This window comes from Naegleria gruberi, assembly GCF_000004985.1.
Source record: "Naegleria gruberi genomic scaffold NAEGRscaffold_46, whole genome shotgun sequence".
NCBI classification, from domain to species: Eukaryota; Heterolobosea; class Eutetramitea; order Acrasida; family Naegleriidae; genus Naegleria; species Naegleria gruberi.
In genome coordinates, this window is record NW_003163281.1 from 296586 (window position 1) to 308996 (window position 12411).

The 12411-nt window shown below is 32.4% G+C and overlaps 6 protein-coding genes and 1 non-coding gene across 7 annotated transcripts; 2 read left to right on the plus strand and 5 right to left on the minus strand.

Annotated features, from left to right (window-relative positions):
- Positions 1 to 171: 171 nt before the first annotated feature.
- NAEGRDRAFT_80937 (uncharacterized protein) lies at positions 172 to 1846 on the plus strand (the record flags this gene model as incomplete). The annotated part of the gene is made up of 1 exon (XM_002673441.1): positions 172 to 1846. The coding sequence occupies one exon, from the start codon at positions 172 to 174 to the stop codon at positions 1828 to 1830; it is 1659 nt and encodes a 552-aa protein (XP_002673487.1). The 3' UTR covers positions 1831 to 1846.
- Positions 1847 to 1905: 59 nt separating this feature from the next.
- Positions 1906 to 3495, minus strand: NAEGRDRAFT_71458 (uncharacterized protein; the record flags this gene model as incomplete). Its single annotated transcript, XM_002673527.1, has 1 exon — positions 1906 to 3495. One exon carries the CDS (start codon positions 3493 to 3495, stop codon positions 1906 to 1908), a length of 1590 nt encoding a protein of 529 aa, XP_002673573.1.
- Positions 3496 to 3660: 165 nt separating this feature from the next.
- On the minus strand, positions 3661 to 5347 carry NAEGRDRAFT_80938 (uncharacterized protein; the record flags this gene model as incomplete). The annotated part of the gene is made up of 6 exons (XM_002673528.1): positions 3661 to 4369; positions 4415 to 4530; positions 4612 to 4945; positions 5015 to 5134; positions 5184 to 5194; positions 5273 to 5347. 6 exons carry the CDS (start codon positions 5345 to 5347, stop codon positions 3703 to 3705), a joined length of 1323 nt encoding a protein of 440 aa, XP_002673574.1. The 3' UTR covers positions 3661 to 3702.
- A 209-nt stretch (positions 5348 to 5556) lies between these two features.
- Positions 5557 to 6249, minus strand: NAEGRDRAFT_71460 (uncharacterized protein; the record flags this gene model as incomplete). Its single annotated transcript, XM_002673529.1, has 1 exon — positions 5557 to 6249. One exon carries the CDS (start codon positions 6247 to 6249, stop codon positions 5557 to 5559), a length of 693 nt encoding a protein of 230 aa, XP_002673575.1.
- Positions 6250 to 7424: 1175 nt separating this feature from the next.
- Positions 7425 to 8969, minus strand: NAEGRDRAFT_71461 (uncharacterized protein; the record flags this gene model as incomplete). The annotated part of the gene is made up of 1 exon (XM_002673530.1): positions 7425 to 8969. One exon carries the CDS (start codon positions 8967 to 8969, stop codon positions 7425 to 7427), a length of 1545 nt encoding a protein of 514 aa, XP_002673576.1.
- A 356-nt stretch (positions 8970 to 9325) lies between these two features.
- On the minus strand, positions 9326 to 10656 carry NAEGRDRAFT_51597 (uncharacterized protein; the record flags this gene model as incomplete). The annotated part of the gene is made up of 2 exons (XM_002673531.1): positions 9326 to 9978; positions 10131 to 10656. 2 exons carry the CDS (start codon positions 10654 to 10656, stop codon positions 9326 to 9328), a joined length of 1179 nt encoding a protein of 392 aa, XP_002673577.1.
- Positions 10657 to 12310: 1654 nt separating this feature from the next.
- NAEGRDRAFT_t515 lies at positions 12311 to 12384 on the plus strand. The gene has a single exon. It is a non-coding gene; the product is annotated as a tRNA-Val (tRNA).
- Positions 12385 to 12411: the final 27 nt, after the last annotated feature.

Genomic DNA, 12411 nt, shown 5'->3' on the forward strand with positions numbered 1-12411 from the left:
TTTTGATAAGTTTTAAAAAGTGAGTAAATATTATTTATTAAGATATTTGAATTGACAGAATTTGTAATTCATCATAGAATGTTTGAATTCTTGACAAAATTCGATAAGAGATTGTAGCACGTTTAAATGTGTGGGTTCTCACTAACATGTTGGCTCACGTTTTAAAAAAAAATGTCTCAAGATCTATTACTGCCAGAGATTGTCTTTCAGTGTCTTACCTATATTGATCTTGCAACTCTTCCTACTTGTATGGTAGTATGTCGGGAATGGCATGATATGATCAATCATTCACCCATGTTGTGGCGTTTATTGTTTGATCAATATTCGGAACAATTATCAACAAATCCTCGACAAGTATTTGCTACTTTTATGAATCTGCCAACAACGAGTGAAGAGGAAAATTCACTACAGGTTAAATTTGAAGAAACTTTTAGAAAGAAGGGATTATTGAATGATGAAAAATTGTTGAGATCCTTGAAGTTAGATGATAATCAGGCCAAGCATGAATTAGGAATGCTCATTGGAAGAATTTATGCTCACTGTTGGCATGTGCATTTGTTGGAAGAGCATCCACCAACCAAATACTTGGATACCTTACTATTTTGTGCTGGTAGAATTGGAAATTTCCAATTATATGAGATTGTAAGATTGTTAGGTCTTACTCAAAAGTGTTATCAACTCTTTAATATTAGTTATAATTATGAAAAGATAGAAACATTGAGGCCTTTGTTTAGTTTGTCTTATTTTTGTAACATTGCTACAATGTTAGTTAGAGAAGTTGAAGCAAAGAAAGACAATTATACCCAGACATTACAGACAATTGTTGGATGGGAAAATTTCATGGTTAAATATTTTGAAGAAGGAAATAATATCATTCTGCCTGAAAATTTATTTGAGAGCGATTCGTTTCAACGTATGGTTTTCGATTCCTTTGATGACATGATTAGATTTAAAGTTATTAGAAAGGTATTTGGTAGCAAATGGCCTAGTGGAGAGGAGGTCAATAACATATTGTTTTCTGTTTTTTTGAACAAGCTGAATCAAAGATTTATGGAGAATAAGGTGAAACCAAATGATTTAGTATCCAATATTGACCAATGCATTGAAATATTCAATATTGAGAAATGTAGTCATGAACCATTTATTCAATTAATTGAAGGACGATGGTATGGACAGATTGTAAACTTATTTAACTCGTACAAACACTTACTTGATGTCAAACATGTAAAGAGACTATTCCAAAGTGCATTTGTTGCCACAGATTATCCAGACTTGATCAAGTATCTCGTTACTGAATATGATATTGACCCATTGGAATTTTTTGATGAGAGAAATATCATTGCTCAATATTTTGAACGATTGCTTGAAAATAATGATTACTCTCTCAGATACATAATGGATCCACTATTATGTGGCAGAAAAATGAACCTTGCAGAGTTTTGTACCAAATGCCAAGAAAATAATTATCCAAATTTGTCAAGTGTGGAGAAAGTTTTCAATATTATGGAATTATTGGCTAAAAGTTGTCCTTCCTATGCATTTGTAGCTCTTATGTCAACTTTGAATAATTTATTTGAACCTCAAATCATAGTTAACCATTCAATCATTTTTGAAAGATTATTAGAATTTTATAATGAAGGAAAAGCTCAATTGAGTGCCTACGAAGAGCTATTGTACAATACACAAATAGTCAGTAATTATTCAGGTATTAAATATCAGTCACTGAAAGAAATGATGATTCAAGAGAGAGAATACAATCCATTGTTTAGTGAAGTTCTAGAGCTTTGTGAAAAATATATTAATGAAAAGAAACAGACAGAACAGAACTAAAATCCCAATTCTTGTTTTTGATACCAAATATTTTTCAATTGTAAAAATTTCTTGGATGTTAATGAATCGGCAGCATCATTCAAGCCCTTTAGGAAACAATAACTGTTCTAGTGTAATTTTTACGGGAAGATTATCAAGCATGCTTCGATACTTGGATATAAGGGTAGATCTTTTTTCAGGACTAGTATTGCTTCTAGTTGCCCTAATCATTACATTCTTTGGTGTATGTTCTGTATCAATAAATTCAATAACGTTTGTCTTGTAGCCCATAATTTCCAAAAGTTGACATCTCAATGCATCTGTGTAAATGGAACAAAATTTTTCATTGAAAATGTTGTGTTGTAATAGTGGTTCCATAAAGTGATTCTCTGGGAGGGATTTCATATGTTTCATTTGTTGGTAGACCTCGTGTTGGCAACATGGAACGGCTAGAATAATTTGACTCTTCCATCTTGTGGCTTGTTCGAGGGCCTTATCTGTTGCTGTATTGCAGGCATGCAAGGAAACAACAATGTCTACTTGGGAATCATCTTTGTATTCACCAGCAGTGAAATGTGAAGAAGCATCAAATGAATGAATGTCTCCTACCATAAATTTCAACTCCTTTTCATAGGAATACTTTTTTGAAATGTTATTGCAATGTTGAATGACATCCTTCTTCAAATCCAAACCAATAATTTGTACATTTCCAATTTTCAGCACTTCTTTCAAATAGTAGTGAATAGCAAAAGTGAGATATGACTTTCCACATCCAAAATCAACAATTCTCAATGTCATATTTTCTACATTTCCCTTCTGGTGTAATAGAGATGATATACTCTCCTTGAAAATCTCCAAAAAGTGATTCATTTGCTTGAACTTGTTATATTTCTGAGCGAGGATCTTACCAGAAGTTTCATGTTGTATCCCCAATTCAACAAGGAAATTAATCAACTTGCCCTCTTCCAAAATGTAATCCTTCTTTCTGTTGTGTGAAAACTCATTCTCCACTGTCGATGATTCTCTAGTGCTTGTTGTTGCCTTAGCCAAATTTGCAATCTTGCTTACTTTCACTTGTTTCATCTTAGTTGTTTCCTTATCATACTTCACAAGCATGTGAATGTCCTCTGCTGAACCTCTTCTCTGAATCAAAACTTGCTGATAACTTGCATTGTCCATTAATTCTTGAATAATTCGCAATACTTGTGATAAATCCTCGAAATTTCTATGAATTGCCTTTCCATCCTTCAAAAACAAACTAAATTGAAAACAAGCCTTTGAATCCATCATCATAATCGGCCTCACTGAAAACTTGAATATTTCAACCTCTCCCAAATTTAATTCCTCTCTAATAGTGGTACCATTATTAATTGATGTTGTCTGTCTTGGTTCACTGAAAGTAGCCTTGATGAATTCCTTTCTAGAATTAACTTGTTCCGAAATTAAATTAATAAATTCTATTGTACTCGTGCTGATTTGTAATTTTGTATTTTCCATTAATGATGATGGTGATGAGGAAGCATTGTGTTGTTGTTGTTGTTTTACATTCTTATCATGATTCGGAGCAAGACCTCGATTAAAATTTAATATGTTCGAAGAATGAAAATTCCTTCGTGATTTACATAAAGATGATGAATTCCAAGCCACTTTTCCCATACCCGCCGAGAATGCTGATGATTTTGCCATCTGCTTCGTGTTGGCACCAACAACAAACTTTGACTTTAATTTCGAAATCTTTTTCATTCCGGACTTTTTTTTTTGTAATAAATCTGAAAAAATTTAAAAATTAAAAAAAGTGAAAAGGAAAATGAATGAGAGATTGCCTAGTCCAGCAGTATTGTAGGAATAATTCAAGGGAAGTGAAAATGAGTTTATTAATCCTGGTTTCAATTATTACTTCAAAATAGGAATTGCCTTCAAAATTCCAAGTGGACTTGTGTATTGTCTCAACTTGTTACTGTCCTTAATATGTTTCACACCATTCACGACACACTCATTGGCATGAGCAATGTTATATTCAATGCAGTCCAATAATTCATCTTGGTGTTCAACGAGATTGGCAAAATCTTGGAATAATTGATTGAGTTGAACCATGGAAAAGTATAATTGTTTGATATCTTCATTACTTTCCTTTGCAAGTTGATATTCCACATCCAAAGTTGCTTCCTGAGATTGAGTCAAGGCATATTTAGTGTCACCCTTCAATAATTCTTGGAATTGCAATTTATCTTCCACAATCATGGTCTCAATCTCTTGAGGAGTTAGGTCAGCATATGGTGATGCTGCATTTTTACCATTTCCTTTAGCATAAATGTCAAAGAGACGTTTCACACGACCAATCTTGCTTTGTTTGCATTCTTGTTGTACAGATTGGAATTTATCCATTTCTTGCATGAAGAGTTGAATGAGTTTTTGCTGTTGTTGAGATCTGAGACGAGTGATGGCATTCTCTTCTTTCATGGCTTCTTTAATTGAGGAAGTTTCGATGGAAATTTCCTTAATGGCCTCTTGAATTGTAGATGAAAGTTTAGAAGTAACATCAACTTGTTCTCTCATTTTACTGAATTTCCATTTTAAAAATTATTCGAAATTATTTGAAACCTACCCTGAAAGTTCATCCAAAACTTTAGAATTTGATTCAGTTTGTACCTTATTAGAAAGACTTTCCAATTTGTTAATTTCATTCACCAGATCCACAGTAATCTTTCTTTCAATTTCATCCTAAATTTCAGATATTTCATTAATTTTCAAATAGTTCCATTTGTTTCATTTAATTTTTCAAAATTCTCAACTAGTACTTACTGCTTGTTTTTTAAATCTATTCAAATGTTCTTCAATAGTTTCTTCCGTTGGACCACTATTACTATTTGAAGATGCACTTTTAGATTTTTCAGAACTTGAGCTAGTGGATGACAAACTTCCAGAACTTGACGAAGATTTCATATCAGAAGCACCAAGAGAAACATTCACAAGTATTTTACCATTTCTAACTTGTTCCAAATCCAACCAGAATGGTCCCTTTTCGGCAAGTTTCGTAAAATCTGCAATGGTTTTCTCGACCTTTCCCATTGCAACATTCATTAACAGTTTATTCTTGTCAAAAACTGCAAATTTCAAAGTATCACTTGGTTTGACTCTGTAATAATATTAAATTAATTGCATTATTATTTTATGGATTCGAATAATGATGAAATTATAAACTTACTGATCGAAAGTAAATTCTTCATTCCATTCCGGATCCAAAGTTTTGTATTGTACTTTAGTCTTTTGTTCATTAGATTTGGAAAATGGCAACTTGATGAGAGAATCATTCGGATTGATGGTTCTTTTTAAAAATTATTATTATTCGAAACTTGATGATATTCGAAACTCACATTACTACAAACTAATAGATCATCACAAATTGTTAAAAATTATAATAATAATTATTTAATATAATTCACATCACACATAAAATACCTACTGGATCACTAGAACCATTCAAATCTTTGCACTGAAGTTGTGATCCTTTCACAACCGAAACTTGAAGTTTTGACATTTTTTTTAATCTATTTTTGATATGAAATCACTGTTTCCAATCACGTTTCAGAGTTTATTTACAACAATACAAATGAAAAACATAAATTAGCAATTCACGTGAATTAAATGTCTCAATTGACTAAAAAATCCAATCAATTTCATCCCATCAGGTATTTACCAGGATACCCAACAACAAATTGGCATGGTTAATATTATGTTTGATATAAGCTATGAATCAACTTCAATTGTAAAGATATCATGTTCAGAGTTATAACAAAGTGTGTGCAACATTAAATCTCCAATTTCATGACCCCAAATTCCATACTTTCCATTGGTAGAACATCTATTAATTAAAGAACAATTTGGATCTTGATCACGCATTGGTTGAGCAGTGATGGATGAAGAACCATCTTCCTCTTCATATATTTCCTTATATCCCCTACAAATCAAGGCAACCAATTGTCTCTGCGTGAAACCATTCACAGGACGTTCAAAAGTCTTCCGAGCAGGAATTGATAATGGATAATCATATTCAATAGTAATAGATTGTCTATTCGGAATCAAATCTGTGGTATCTTCATATCTTTCCAATTCATCTTCATAACATTGAACGGAAACATAGACGTTTTGTTCTTCCATATCATCAGACTTGACCATGTCGGGCTTGACCATGTCGAGGATGTTTGGAGAGGCTAAATAGGCTGGTGTTGTTGCTGATGGAGTTTCTTGTTTCTGCTCTGCTTCGGAGAAAATTTGATGTTGAGAAAAGAAGCGTGATTGTTGATAAATATTATTCATTACTTTCACTTGTTGGGTCAAACAAGGTTCAATGTGTGTGGCACCGACACCTCTAAAGGCAGATACTTGTTGTTTTTGAGAGGAGAGAGCGGCACGACGAATGAGAGCAAGACTTTTTTTCATTTTTTTTGATTGAATTTCTCAAAAAAGATTGAATTTTACAATGAATTTGATTGAACGTTTTGAAAAATTGTAAATTTGGAAAATTACAAATGAGATTATTACAATAATTCGAACACATTCGAAAAAGAATCACGTTTGAACAAATTCAAATTTAAAAAAAATGATTAAAAATTCGATCAGACAATTCATAAAAGGTGCATCTTTAAAGGCGCATCATCATCAGCTTTATTTTAATACTTTTCATTATACGAAAGTAAACTATTCTTCTTACACCCTTCCAGAGATACAAAAATCCATCGAACAAATCAACCAACAAATTTTGAGCACCGAAAAATCCTATCAACTTCATCCGAACATGAAGAATAGACTATTCTTTGAATTATCTGAAAATTACTGCGAAAGAGCTTCCTTTCTTTTTTTACTAAAAGATTACAAAAGTGGAACGAACGATCTCACACAAGCAATTTCATTCAATCCAAGAAATTATAAAGCTTGGCTTTTGAAAGCTCGATATAACTTTGAAAAAGTTGGAGATTTACAAAAAGCTTTGGAAGATTACAACAAGGTACTTGAATTGCATCCACAACATGTTTTTGCACTCATTGGTCGATGTGATATTTATTTGGAATGGAATGAGTTGGATAAATTGTTGAATGATACTTCTACTATTATTGATTTAGTGAAATTGAAAGAAAATCAAAGATTGGAACAAGATGAGAGTGGAGGATTGAAATATGATTCCATTAACATGTTGATCAATTCGTATAATAAGAGATTTATTGCATTTCTTAGAAAGGGAGAGTATGAAGTAGCTTTGAATGAATTAAATGAATTAATTAAGGAAATTCCAATGGAGAAAACAGAAAAATTAATTCAGATGTATTTATTGAAAGGAGTTTTGTATCGTGATCAATTAGCTCAGCCAGATAAGGCACTGGAGGAGTGCAGTAAGATAATTAAGATTGATCCGTCTCATGTAGATTCCTTGATTATTAGAGCTTCTCTTTATATGGAAAAGAAAGATTATCAAAGAGCATTGGAAGATTATGAGAAACTACTTGAATTGGAGCCAACCTCTAAGAATGCCAATTATAGAAACATCATTGAGTCAATCAAAAAGTTGGAAAAAAACAAGTCAAACTAATTTGAATATATTGACACAGTTGTTGGTCAATTTATTCTAAAGTGGAATCTTCTCCTTGTAAAGGAGAGTAATCTTCGAGATTGATAATGTCTGTTGCAATTTTCTCAGTAAAGTATCTATCATGTGAAGTAGCAATGATAATTCCAGGAAAATTCATTAATGCTTCCTCGATTACTTCTAAACTTGGAAAGTCAATATGATTAGTCAATTCATCCAATACCAAAATTGAGCATTTTTGCATGATTATTTTACATAGCTGTACCTTTCTTCTACATCCAATACTCAACGATTTCAATGGTGAATTCAAATCATGCCAAGTATAAACTCCAAGATTACACAATTCAGTAATAACCTTTTGTTTTGTTGCTTGAATACTCGAATCTTCCATCAACAATTCAATTGCAGTCTTGTCGAGTGGCATATTTTCCTGTTCCTGATCTAAATAACCAATCTTGGCATGCTTACTAATATTTACACTTCCTTCATCGGATTCTGTCAATCCCATAATTATGTTCATTAAGGTTGTCTTTCCAGAACCATTAGGTCCTTGAATGATTAATCGATCTCCACTAACCAAAGTGAAGGAAAGATTTTGGAAGAGAGGTTTTTGGGCAAAGGATTTGGACAAGTCCGATAATTCAATACTTAGAGAGGATGCAATAGAACTTTCATCAAATTCGAACGAAATTTTGTTTCGTTCTTGAATTAAATCTGTTCTATTCTCGAGCAAGTGTTCTTGCTTTCTCGTGATTTGATTAAATGCTTTGGAGGTACCCTTGTGAACTCGTTCCTCTTGATTGTTATAACTGAGTTTATCCCTATTCTTTGGATCTCTCAATTTTCTAGCTTTCATGGAAGATGCCATCTGAATTGACTTTTGTTTCAGGTTTTTCAATTCCTTATCTTGAAGTTCACGTTCTTGCATGGCTCGTTGACGTTTCTTTTCCTCTTGAGCAAGATAATTTTCGTATCCTCCCCTGAAGTGAACAAACTTTTTGGTGTGAGGAGAAAGTTCTGAAATTCTATTAGAAACTGAATTAATCAATGTTCTGTCGTGAGTCACCATCACAACTGCTCCATCATAATCCTTCAAGAAATGTTCCAACCATTCAATACCTTGCACATCAAGGTGATTAGTTGGTTCATCCAATAATAAAATGTCAGGTTTCACAATACTTAGAGCACACAGAATTGACTTGGTTTTCTCTCCACCACTCAAACTCTCAAATGGTTGTTCCAATAAATCATTATTCAATCCAATAAGTTTCGTCTGCTGATAAATCTCATCTCCAATTATCGAATTCAACTCATTATACCACTCCTCAGAAAGTGGTTGCAAAGGTTGTTCCAAAAACTGTTGAATATCAGCATCAGGAAAGAATTTCAACATGGTAATAATTGTCGACTCATCACCCTTAGTAATTTCTTCAAAATGTTGAGGCAAGAAACCAATCTTTCCCTCAATCTCCACCATTCCAGTATATTCAAAGTCAATCATACCAAATTGAGATGTTCTATTATGATTATCATCATCTTTTTGATCATGATCATCATTATTTAAATAAGCACTATTCATCAAACGGAGGAATGTAGTTTTGCCACATCCATTCTCGCCCACAAGTGTTACCTTCGCACAATATAGGATCATCAATAATAAGTGTTTCTTGTTTTTCTTTTTTATATGGAGTTGACTCTATCATTAGAAAAACACAAATGGGAGATGATCATTCTATTAGAGTGTTTAATGGTGATATTAAATATTTTGATGTCACTAGAAGAATTAAAGAATCTAATATAAAGTACGACTATTTAAAAGGGAATTCTTGGTTTGATAATAGATTAATAATAGATTACAAAAGTCATAACACTAGAAGTTTCTTGTTTGTAAGAAATTTCACAATCCATTTATTATTCTGTTCACTAAATAATGAATTAAATATCTTCTTGAGCTAATACACTGGAAGCATAATTTTTTAAGGTCTCTACATACTGTAACTGGTCAACTTCAAACTTATCTCTATCATTAGAGAATGTTATTATTTCGATATTCTTCTCTTCATTAAATAGGATCTTCTTTAATTTCATACAAGCTTTCCAGTAATGATACTCAACTAGAAAGATTTGGTAGTTCTTGTAAAGATAATCAAGATCAGAATCTTTAAAAATAATCTTCAGCTCTTTTCTGAAATTGGCTGGTGTGATTATTTTAAAATCAGCAAACAGCTCGAGCTTTCTATACTTTCCTTTAATTTCATTAATATCCTTTTCACCAACATAAATGTCAATAATGAGTGTTTTTTGTCTTCCATTTCCCCTCTTAATTACAAAGTCTGGTGTTGAATTGTTGAGAAGACATTTAATATCGTGTTCTCGAGTAATAATGTTCTCTGTAATAAAAACTTCTTTCTTTTCTATCAACATATCTTGTATCATGTAATACAAATAATCATGTACCATTTCATTATTGTCTTCCATATAGCCTAAAGCCTTTAGTCTTTGTTCGATATATGTAAAGGCTTGTTTAGTATTGGATACGGCATACTTATGCTCTATTAAATCCTTGAAGTGAGCATTCTTCTTCCATTCTGATGGAATATGAAATTTTTTTCTAAAAACCTGAAGTAATGACGAAGTGTTTTGGCTGAGACAAAACTTAAGACATCTCCATCGGATAGTCTATCACCAACTTCGTAGTTACGTCTAATCTCCTTGATAGTAGTTAGACCCCAATGTTTACCAGTGAAATCCTCATCAGCGGATTCCTCATCAGGGTCTTCATCAAGTTGATTAGCTTGTTGCAGAACAGGAGGAACAGCTTCGAGATGCTTTATTCTCTCACCCAAAGAAGTGATGGCGTTGAGAATAGCATCAAGGTTCTTTTCAGAACCAGCTTGGTTGTTATCCAAGGTTTTGGATGTTGGGTCAACCACAGAGGGGAGTGAAGCTGAGCTACCATTGTCAGTTACTGGGATGTAACCAGACTTGTAGGTAGAAGTTGAGGATTTGCTTGCTGAAACTCTTTGACGAATGTTGGAAATATTCGCCTTGCTTGGTGTTTGAACCATTTCAATATACTTAATTTTTTTGAGCATAAAATTATTTATCAACTCAATTTTATTGTTTACAATTTGTCGAAATACTAACGTTGCATCGTTCCTCGCAACTCTACATTTGTCACTACTAATCATTCCCTGTTGTTCAAATGGTACGTCAACTCCTTGTTGTGTCATACAAACTTCATCAATTATTGCTTGTTCAGACATCGTCACTTTGGTGCTTGAAGTTTTTTTTTTATTGTTCTTTAAAAAATTAAAATTATTGTGATTTTGAACATGTTACATTGCAAATTAATAAAAACAAGATTGAGAACAAGTAATCCTCATTATAGAGATGGTACTAAGTGACAGTGAAACGGGGGACGGATGAGACGGAGAACACTCAGTTTCTTACTAAAGACGGGAGAAGAGCATCCGCTTAATACTGATGACGGTAAACCAAAATGGAAAATGCACAACCTTAGTAACACCGATAAATTGAATGATACATTTAATAAAGTTAAGAATATGAAAAAATATTTCAACATCTAGTACGTGATGTACTTTGATGATTCTTCGAGTGGTTTCACATCCGTAAGCTGCCAAACGTTCACATCATCATCTCAACATCATCTAAATAGTAGTAATAGTAGTAATTTTTATTATTGGACTTTCATCATAAAATAGTAAATCAATTTTTGGATTATAATTTTTCAAGTTGGTAAACCATCATCGGAACACTCACCAACCGTCATCATAGATATATTTAATATAGTAGAATAGTATGGGTGATTTCTATGTCTTGGAAATATCTTTATTTTGGTGAAACTCAACATTTTACTAAAATCATCCTCACTGTTGAATCCATTGGAAAGATTGGAAAACTATTAATGTAGGATTGTTGGAAATGGTCAATAGTAGCATAGTAAATTTTGAACAGTGGATTTTCATCAAGTTTTAATAGGGATAGGTACATGTGAATTTTAAAAAGTACATGTACCATTACTCAACATGTACTTGACCAACTTGGAAATCTTCTAGTACTATTGTTTAAATCACTAATAAACACCATATTTAATATCAGTTTTTCATTATTTTGTGTTTTGGCTTGGAGAGTGATTTCTAGCCAAACCTTTTATCATTCACTCCTTCAAGAGTGATTCAAAAATTATCAAACTCATTGTGAACATTACACAATGATATTAAAATAATAAAATTCTTGTTTTTTCTTTTTATTTCATTTCTTTCACCTTAAATCGAACAATTAACCTTATTTCCTTAAACATCATTAAGATCAAATTGAATTTCAAAGATAACCAACTTTTTCAACATCTCAAATCCTACACGTTATAGGGATCACACTCATATCAATTAATCCTATTTTTCATTTTCAGTAAAAAATCAAAATTTGAACTTTCCAAAGTTTACTATTTACCTGAATTGTTTGAGAAGGAAACTTCTCATAAAAAGAAGGGTAGTTACCCAACAGTGTTTTAATCAACTAAGTCAAATTATTTCATGTCATTCTTAAATTTGAGACAGAAAGAGTGAAATCTTTGATTTTAGTGAATATTCCACAACAGAGGTGTTGTGTTTGTTACCGTCACACCGTCAATTAGTATCTCCTCCTAATTATACTAATGGGTATTAAAGCTCAGGGACTGTTTCACCTTTAAGGTGATTCAGCCTTGAGACCTGCTTTAATGGATATAAATCTTTATTAGCAGGTCCCGAGATTAATAAATATGGCTCTTATAAAAAACTTATCAATAGTATTAGTAAAGATAAGAAAAAAATTAGGAGATGCGAATAGGAGGCATAAACTAAATTGAAATTAAAATAAAAAAGATATCATTCGATGAACATTTCAATATGAATGTAAGCAGCGATAGATCAGTTGGTTAGATCGTAAGCCTAACACGCTTAAGGTCGCGGGTTCAAGCCCCGCTCGCTGTATCCATTTTATTTTCTAATTATTTTTGA